The 10,029-nt window shown below is 40.2% G+C and overlaps 1 protein-coding gene across 1 annotated transcript in view; it reads left to right on the top strand.

Moving 5' to 3' along the window:
- Positions 1 to 10,029, top strand: part of LOC143033784 (uncharacterized) — a 126,247-nt gene that overhangs the window by 95,725 nt on the left and 20,493 nt on the right. The window contains exon 3 of the mRNA XM_076199276.1: positions 7,105 to 7,270. Coding sequence (XP_076055391.1) covers positions 7,105 to 7,270 — 166 coding nt within the window. The remainder of the gene's footprint in view (positions 1 to 7,104; positions 7,271 to 10,029) is intronic.

The raw sequence follows: 10,029 nt of genomic DNA, 5'->3' as shown, positions 1-10,029 counted from the left end.
ACACTTATCAACTCTGTCCCCCATCTCCTTTTCCACCCCTGCTACCCTGCTCACCTCTATTCTCACTCTATCTAACCTTGTAATCTCTACCATACTTCTCAGACATTTCATCTCGAACACATTTAAACTCTTCTTCTCTTATGTTCCATGTCCCTGCCCCATACAGCACCATCAGTAAAATCACCCCCATATGAATCTCCTCTTGGCATCCATTCCCAAATAATGTATTTAGATCTAAAATGAAAATGGGAATTTTTACAAGATGCACACTATATGCATTCCTTGCTAAGATGCAATGAAAATGGCTAAGGGGGGGTTAAGATGTGGGGGTCGGAGGTAGTAGAGAGTGCAGAGGAGTATGGGGAGGGACTGGTGATGTGTTAGTGTAGGAGGGGGTAGGAGAAAGAGGAGTTGATGGTGGGTAAGATCTCTGAGGTATGGGTGCAGGAAGAGGTGGGTGAGGAGGAGGAGGGTGGTGAACAAGGTTTTCTAAATTTGGCCCATGAAGTGATAGATGAATTAAACAATGGTATGCTTGATACCATGTTAGATTGAATGTCTATTGGCCTCTACTCTGTCTGATGCAAGTTGCCTCAATTAGTTGTAGCTGTATGGGGTCCTCACTGTATCAGATGATTTTGATGGAATTAGCTAAGTTTTCCCTACTATATTCTTAGTTATGGTGTTGTTTGATGGCCCCTTGCTGATGCATTGTCAGGCATCTTAACTGTAGTTGCATTTGGAGTGACCATTGCAAATGTTGTTACAAGGTGCAGTCTTCAGTGGAGCATAAATAATCTTGTACTACATTGGTTCTAGATTTAGTCTCAGATCACCTAAATAAAGAAGACATTCTTTTTTTATAATAAATGAGAACTTTGCTGATCACGAATGTCCAACTAACTCCTTACAGGTTCGATCAACTTGCCCTAGCCATGAATTTTGTGGGCGCCATCCCCTTTGTCTCCTCCATCGAGGGTTGTCTCTTGTGGAGACAACCCTACAAGTAGGATCAACATCAGGGAAACAAGCCACATGTTCATAAAGCTAGAGTTCAAGTTCATAAATTATGCTGGTAACTGGCCTAAACTAAGTCTCACAGTACAGTCTCTGGTTTGATATGAAGTCATTCCAGAGATGCTGCATGGTTCTCCAAAGGCACTTAGTACCAAGGAAATCTAGATGCCTCTTCTAGTTGGCATACACCAGGACAGGGAGCACAAGTGACTTGAAGATTTGAGTCTTAGACCTCTTGCGTAAATAACAATGTTGTATACTCTGGTTGAACGAGTTCATAACACAAACACCAATCCTTCGAAGTACTTCCTGACATGACCCACCACTGTTATGCATTACACTACCATGGTACGTAAAGCTTTCCAAGACCTCAATGTCCTTGACACATTCATGGACAGACTGAACTCTATCATCGAGTAAGCCCCCCAAACTCCTTGACCTTGGTCTTGGTCCAGGAGACCTCAAGTCCAAGAGGTCTCACCTTCCAGTACAGTGACTCAAGGGCTGCAACCAAGACCTCCAACCATTCTGGAAAAAGGACAGCAAATATAAGGTCAATGACCTTGATGTTGCCAATAGATGCTCTGCAATGGCATTGATCAACAAATTTGTCCAATACCCAGTCCATGCAAGCATTGGAAAGTGTTGGGATGAGGGGACACTCTTGCCTCACTCCAGAATTATCAGGAAAGAAGCTGGACACACCCCCCTCCAAACTTTAAAGCACTCGTTGTTCCAGAGTAAAAGCCAGATATCAAGTTGATAATCCTTACAGGAATCCTATGGATCCACAGATCCTAGAGCACTCCACTATGCACTGAGTTAATCTCCTTTTCGAGATATACATAAGCTGTGAGAAATCCCTGATGAAACTCACGTTGGCACTCCACAAGAATATGAAGTACTTGGATCTGATTAGATGTTACTTCCTGCCATGAACCCAGACTGTTTGGGCCTCTGAAACTAGCAGATGTGAATGAACCCATGTCAGCAATAGATAGGGAAGTACCTTACCTGGCACACTGAGCAGTGTAATGGCAGGGTAGTTGTTGCAATCCTGTCAGCCCCCTTTTTTCCTTCCAGATGGGGACAACCTTACCCTTTTTCCAGTCATAGAGAATGGTACCAGACTGCCAGACAGCAGACAGTACCACATGCAACCTGCAGATCATGGCCTCACCTCCAGCTTTCAGCAATTCTACACTTGCAGATGCCAGATGCCTTTCCACCCTTCAGATTACTCACAGCCTCTTTGACCTCTGTCAGAGAGGGCAGAGATTAATATATCAGTGGATCAGGAACCATCTGAACACCATCACTCTCCAACACTTGTTTGAATTGTGCTCAAATTGGAGCAGTTTTTTCAGGGTTCAGTAAGAAGGTCTGAGGTCATTTCCATTAAAATGTCTCTCAATGTCCTTGGCAATTCCTCTGACATACCCCCTCCAAGTCCTGTATTAGTTCAGGTCCCCAGCCATTATAGCTGCTCTGCTCAGCCCAACTATTCTTTCCTGCATCTCCGGTGATGCGAAACCGCTCCTTGACCTTGGGCACTCTCTGACATACAGTACTCCTTGGGAGCTTTCAGAATTTCACATTTAAAAATGTCCAACAATTCTTCAGGGTCCTCAAGAGAGCCAAATGGTTCAAACTTGTAATACATACATATACCAAGGCTTTTTCCCCCCTTACAAGGGAGGTAGCCAAAAAAGGGAAAGGTATAAAAACATTTCCACCCATTCCATCCCTGAATACACTCCACACCCCTCCACCCTCCCTCTTATCTGAGCACCTCCTGGATGACGGGTCATCCCTGCACCTTGTCCACTGCCCTGGGTCAGAAGCAGTGTCGCAAGACACAGCACATCCACAGCAAGGCCACTTCATTAAATCGGCGACCCCCCCTCTCCCTCCACACATTGCATAAAAGAAGAGGACGGGGAGAAATTCCTTCGGGCTGCATCAAATTTTGCTCACACATACTACCTCACCCCCCACCCATTCCACCTCATGCAATCACATCATCATCCATATACAACCATTCTCCATTCACCCCTGTCTTCTGTCCTCTCCCATCCTTTCTCAACAGACATTCCCCTCTTCCCCAAAGCCCCCTTCACCCCATCCATCCACCTCATCCTAGGACGTCCCCTCATGTTCACTCCCTCCACATCTGCCTTCCATACCTCTTTTACTAGTCTTTTTTCACTCATTCTTTCCATGTGTCCAAACCATCCTAATATTCTTTCATCAACTCTATCTCCCAGCTCCTTTTCCACCCCTGTTCTCCTCCTCACCTCCTCATTTCTCACTCTATCTAGCTTAGTAACCCCCATCATACTTCTCAGACACCTCATCTCAAACACATTCAAACTCCTTCTCTCTTCTTCTCTTATGTTCCATGTTTCTGCCCCATACAGTGCTGTTGGCACAATCACTCCTTCATACAGTCTCCTCTTGTCAGTAGATTTAGATATAAATAAGTTATTTTCCCTCTTGTGTGCATAGGAATGGTTATTACAAGCAACCAAATGAGGAATACTTCCTACAAAACATTCACGTTTTGGAAGGATCATCATGCAGTCTATGTGCAACTGCCTGATATCTGCACTGGCATTCATGTCATCACTTCCTCGAGCCTCTCAACCTCTGCCCTAAATTTCTTTATTTTATTGCTTCCGTCTTCTTTATTCCTGGCTTGCATCCCTGGCAGAACCAGATACCCTTCTTTTAGCAATTCATTGATCTTTATACTTACATTTCCACACAGTGAATTAAATCATCCTTCACCGCTGTCACATTCTGTCTATTCACCCTCTTTGAATTTATGAATACAGAAATTGTACATATATTCCCTCTCAGCCAGTCCACTTGAATCTTGAGACTCAAGTTGCCAATAAGCATTTGATATGCAACGCTTTTTATGGTCCAGAATACAAAAGAAACCACTCTGCATTTTTTTTCCGTTGCCTCCCGACTTCGCTCCACAGTCAGGGTTTTTCCACTGCCATCCGTCTCCGCCATTCATCGAACTTCCTTATAGTGCTTTATGAAGAGAAAATAAAATGAAGTTGCAAGCTCAAGGATTTCCACAATTGTCCTGCCGGTAGTTACTTATAGCAACTCTCTTGAAAATGATGATGTGCCTGTCTTGTTTTCCTTGTGGCTTATGCCCAAGTGTCTCCCAAACGTTAGTTTGCTTTCCCGGTAACTGGACACGGCAAACGACACCCCCGCACTCAACGTTTGCTGCAAGCACGATTTATAAACGTTTCTATTCGTTTAATTAACGACATGCAGATGGAAATATTTTGGGACCATTATGATGGGAATAACGGTAGGGTCATGTCACTTATTACAAATTCAGATGATGAATATGTATTATTTTTATTTTCGTATGGCGTGCAGGTTGGACTCTCCGACCCCACACTGGACGATTTTTTATTTATTTATTATTGTTTTTTTAAAGTGTCTGCCAATAACATAGACATGAGAATGAGTATACGTACGAATATTATTAATATACCTAAGCAACATAATTAAATACCTTTCTTAATTCACCTAAATATCATTAGAGTATCGATTGTAGTAAATATCTTCGTGTCAGCCCTCCCATTCATGAGGTGCCATCTTGCGGCTACTCGCTGAACTTGGAGTCTTGCCGTGTTCCCACTAGATGGCAGGGATATCGCACCTTCACTCTTGGCGGGAAAAGTACGAGCTGGGCAGCTAGCACTCTGTTGGTGTTGGTGTACATTCTCAACATTACTTTTATTGTTTAAACATATTACATATCGTAACACAATGTTTTGTTTCGCTTTTATTTTTATTTAGTATCAATAAATTCATTAGTTGTCCTAGTCGTGGCCAGTTGAGCATGATTAGGAAGTTCAAGTGAACTGTTACAATTTACGATTTTATATTGAGTTATTGAGTTTATTATTATTATATATTTTTTTCTTAATTTGGAAACAACTGCTACCATGCGATGCCGTGCGACGAGCGGGCCCTTGACATTGAACTTGCGAACGTCACAATCAGCTGATCGGTCATAGAAAACGGGAACTACCCAAACAAACGTAGAAGCAATTTTGTCTAAACGTATCGTGCAATTATCCTCCTCAGTTGAATGTCGTAAAAGAAGTTTGCGCACTGATTGTCTTTTGTTTCTGGTCTTACCTACACGAAAGAAAATTTATTGCCGTATAGATAAATAAATCCCTCTATTACCGTATTGACTGTATATAAACTTGATTAACTTTGTACATACTTGCGTAAATTCCCAGTTATATCGATATTGGCACGGTGATTCATTCATGTTTAAATTCTGGGGAATTTAAAATTTGTTATTTTGTTAAAAGTTATTTCCAGTAAAATTCATCATAACTTGGTAACATGTTAAAAATAGTATGTTTCCTGTTTTGATTGATTACATATTTTACATCAGAAACACTAGCAGACTTTCTTTAATAGTGGACCTAGTGCACACCAACTCTTTTAAGAATATATCCCTTCACATTTCCAGTTATCAGAAAATAGGAAATTAGTCAATGGATACACAAGAATAGCAAATTGCACCCGTTTTTGGCAAATCTGAGGGGAAATTAGTGAATCAGAACAGATTTGTCATGAAATAGAACATTACTTGTTTTATGCTGTGCTTTTAAATTATATATTGTCAAAATAATCAGTAGGAGTATTGTTTGGTAATTTTTGTGCAGGACATTTCAGAATGAAAACAGAAAACATTGATGAAAATTGGTCTTATTTTGACCAATTGGAAAGCTCCAGGTCAATTGGGCTTGAAATGGGACATTTTTTGCACAAGAATTATTGAAGAACACTCCTATTGTATTATTTTGATAATATATAGTTTAAAAGCACAGCATAACAGAAGTAGATGGTCTGTATTGTGACAAATTAATTCCTTTATTTATTTTTTACTTGTAGATACTCAGTTTCATGACAAATTATATATTTTTTCAGTTTCCTGAATGAAATGTCTTGCACAAAAATAATCCAACAATGCTTATTAACTTACCTTATGGTCAATTTTGTGACAAAAATGTTCTGATTCGCCAAAACGGGTCTGATTTGTTATTTTTACAAACTGTTAGTCAACACGGTCAATCAGAAGCTTCAAGTCTGTTAGCATTTAATTTGTTGACAGTACCTGGTCATAGTTACATGGTTTCTCAGTGAAGAAACATTGTAGTGTTGTCTGAATTGTTTGAATGTAAACAGTTTGTCATCTAATATTAGTGATATCAAAAGTAATATTCTTTTCATAAAAATATTTGTAGGAATTAATGCAGTAACTTCTTTGTTGTATGCATTTATGTGTTTGAATTTGTCTTCATTTGATTGTATTTTTATGATTATTATTAATATTCATTTTTATATATATTTGTTTATTTGTTTTATTTCTATGTACATATATATGTATGTATGTATTTTTTAGGCCAAGTAAAAATATATATATAGTCCCCACCTATACCATTTTTTTCCCCTCCTGTGCCAGAAAACTAGCCCCGCATGTGCAATAAACTTAATTCCAGCATATCCTGGCAATGCCCAGATGATTGAGCAAGCCATGGCATTGTTCTCTGTGCACACTGCAAGGAATCTGGTGTTCAGCCAACTGCTAGGGTAACCAAAATAGTTGAAATGAGGTTGGCATGTAGTTTTATGTTTTGTTGAACAAACCTACCTGTACATGTAAAAGCAAGTTACATCAATTGTCTTTGGATTGGTAAACCTGGTTGCGACTGCACCAAGTAATCTAACCAAACCTACAATGCTGATATGAGTGACACTCACTCCTGTCAGATTACCCAGTATTGTTGAAATAAGTAAAAAACAAGTAAATAAGTATGAATGAATAAATAAATAAAGTAAAGTAACACACACACACCCTACCAATTTTGAGTAACCTCCTGGATTGCTATTATTGTTATAATTATTATTTATTTATTTTTTCACTCAAATAGGTGGACTGATAGATATAAGAAAAACAAAAATGGAAAAACTGGGGTTTTATATACATCTGCTTTTGTATCGTATTTATTCTGTTTCATTTAATTTCAGTACTGCCTGAGTTGCCCCTGCCTTCACCATCAACTAGTAGCAGCTCTAGATCCCTTCTCTTCCATCCACGTGTGGCTGAGGAGGCCCAGCGTCTCCTCACATGCCAAGACGACACACTCCTTACTCAACTCGCCCAGTCTTTAGCCCACACATCAGCACAGCACATGTATGTAACTCAGTCATGAAGTGTAAGTTGTCAGCACATTTAATTGTATGTTATACTGGAATTAATGATTGATATCTTTCACACTACAGCTAATGGCCCCAGTATATTCCAAATATATTAATACTTTTTTATTTACCATGAAATTAAGTGTATGCTTACACCTTCTGCCTTTATTTGGGGGAAAGGTAAAGAAAGGTAGAAACATGTTTCAGTAACAGTTATATTACCAGTAAGGATTCCTTGATTGAAGAGAGTGTTTACTGATGTATAAAATTGGACAATGAGTTTTCCTTTTTATATGCGGTTAGGTGTTGTGTGGAATGTCTGATAAAGGGAGGAACCGTTGTATTGGATTGGCTAGTGAGATAGTTTAATTGTGCTGAATGGAGGGTATGTGCCACAGGACTGGAGAAGTGCACATATAATTCTATTATGGTAAAGAAAAGGGGACAAATGTGAATGTAGCCATTTTAGTCTTTTAGTGTAGTTAGACAGCCATATTGGTGTTGATTGAAAGCATGAGGGCAACAGAAGGAATACTTGAACACTAAATTTAGGAAAGGAAGAACTTACATAAGTGGTTTTAGGTACAGGAGGGGCTGCACAAGGGATGTATAACATCACAATTGTTCAATATGAACATAAAGTGGTATGGAAGGTAAATGTGGGAGTGATGGCTATAGTGGAAGGAAGTAGATGAATCGATTGTTTGTAGATGACAATACTTTTGGCTGGGCCTAAAGCAGAGTTTGGGAGGGCATGTGAAGAGAAAGTGAATGTGGGTTAAAATAAGGTGATGAGATGTACAAAGGGAGAGGGTGGCAATGAATTGGAGTAGAGTTTTAAAAAAGAAAAACTGGAGGAAGTGAAGTATTTAGGGTCACATGTAGCAGGGAATAGAGTAGAGGTGGTGGTAAATTATAGAGTAAGAATCAATCAATTTTTACCTTGAGTTTCACTGAATCCATTGCTCCTGGTCTCGCTTGGAGACGACTCATGGCCTTCAGGTATCTGGCAACAGTCCACAAGTTACTTTGGGAAAATATATTGCGTCATCATCTAGAGATTGCTAGTGCAGGATATTGTAGTATGAGGTGTTCCGTGGCCTCTGTATGTTGGTTGCCTCTGTTTCAATGGTAGAAGGTGTCCTGAGCATGACCTTCCCTCAGACCACTTCCCAAAAAATATGACCAACAAACTAGGAAAAATAAAACCTACATACAAGAGAACATGATGTTCAGAAGACGTTTACCCATCCACCAATAGACAAATCTCTGCCCTCTCAGTCAGAAGTCAAAGAAACAGCTGGCGCATGCAACATTATTGCAAAGTGCCTGAAAATTGTAGGCGAGGCTGTGATCTGTGGGTTGTATGTGGTACTGTCTGCTGTCAGGCACTATTCCCTCTATAAAAAGGGTCAGTTTGTCCCGCTCTGGAATGGGAAAGGGGAACAGGACTGCAACAACTACTACTGTATTACACTTGTGAGTGTGCATGGTAAGGTGCTTGCCCATCTGTTGCTGACACAGTTCATATCTGGGAGTTTCTGAGGCCTAAGCAGTGTAGGTTCACACCAGATTAATCAACAATTGTTCAGATCTCATTATTTTGTATTCTTGTGGATTACCAACACTGGTTTCTACAGGGTTTTTTTTTTCTCATGTTGATCTCAAGAAGGCATTTGACACTGTGCATCATGGAATGTTCTAGGATTTGTGAATCCTTCAGATTCCTGCAAGGATTAGACTTGATATCTGGTATATACTTTGGAACAGAGAGTGCTGTAAAGTATGGAGTAGTGTCCAGCTTCTTTCCTGTTAATTCAGGTGCAAGATCCTATGCCACAGACCAATTCTCCCATTAATTGACAGCATTGGAAAAAAAAGCAGTGGCCATTCTGAAGGCCAGTGAGAAACATGTAAGATCCTACAAAAAAAAGTTTGTCTCAAGATATGCAGCAGTGATGGCCACCTTGGATTAAAGATGAATGAATATCTATTCACCAAGGGCTTCTCCCCCTTATAAGGGAAGTAGCCAACTCAAAGTTATGCACCTACTCCCCATTCCATTCCCATCCACCTCTCTTGTTTCCCTCATATTTTAGTTCCATGTGGATGAAGAGTCTCTTGCTGCCTGAGTTGGAAGCAATGCAGCAAGACACAGCACATCCACAGCAGGGCCATTTAACTTACAAGGCAACACCATCTCTTGCCCCATCATGCAAAGAGAAGCCCTTTGGGCTGTGTCAAAATATCCATACACAACCATTCTCCGTTCATTCCCTTTCCCCTGCCTTCTTCCTTGTTCAGCAGACAACTTCCTGCTTAAAGTCTTTTTTACTCCATGCTTTCATCTCATCCATGGTCATCCCCTCAAGGTCACTCTGTCCACCTCTGCTTTCCACACCTCTTTTGCTAATCTTTATTCACTTGTTCTTTCCATGTGTCCAAACCATCCCAATAATCTTTTATCAGCCGTATCTGCCTGCTCCCTTTTGATCTCCGCTTCCTTCCTCACCTCATTTCTCACTCTATCCAACCTTGTAACCCCCTACCATTTTTCTTAGACACTTTATCTCAAATACATTGAAACTTCTCTCACCCTCTTAATTCCAATTAAATTCCAAGCCTCCACCCCATACAGTGTCATAGGCACAATCACCCCTTCATATAATTTTCTCATTGCATCTATTCCCAGATGCCTATTTTTTGTGACACTGTTCAGTCCACAAGACATTTACTTGCCTTTCTCAATGTACA

The sequence above is a fragment of the Oratosquilla oratoria genome, chromosome 16 (genome assembly GCF_046742065.1).
Source record: "Oratosquilla oratoria isolate Oo_2021 chromosome 16, ASM4674206v1, whole genome shotgun sequence".
Classification (NCBI taxonomy): Eukaryota; Metazoa; Arthropoda; class Malacostraca; order Stomatopoda; family Squillidae; genus Oratosquilla; species Oratosquilla oratoria.
This window is presented reverse-complemented; position numbering and strand designations above follow the sequence as displayed.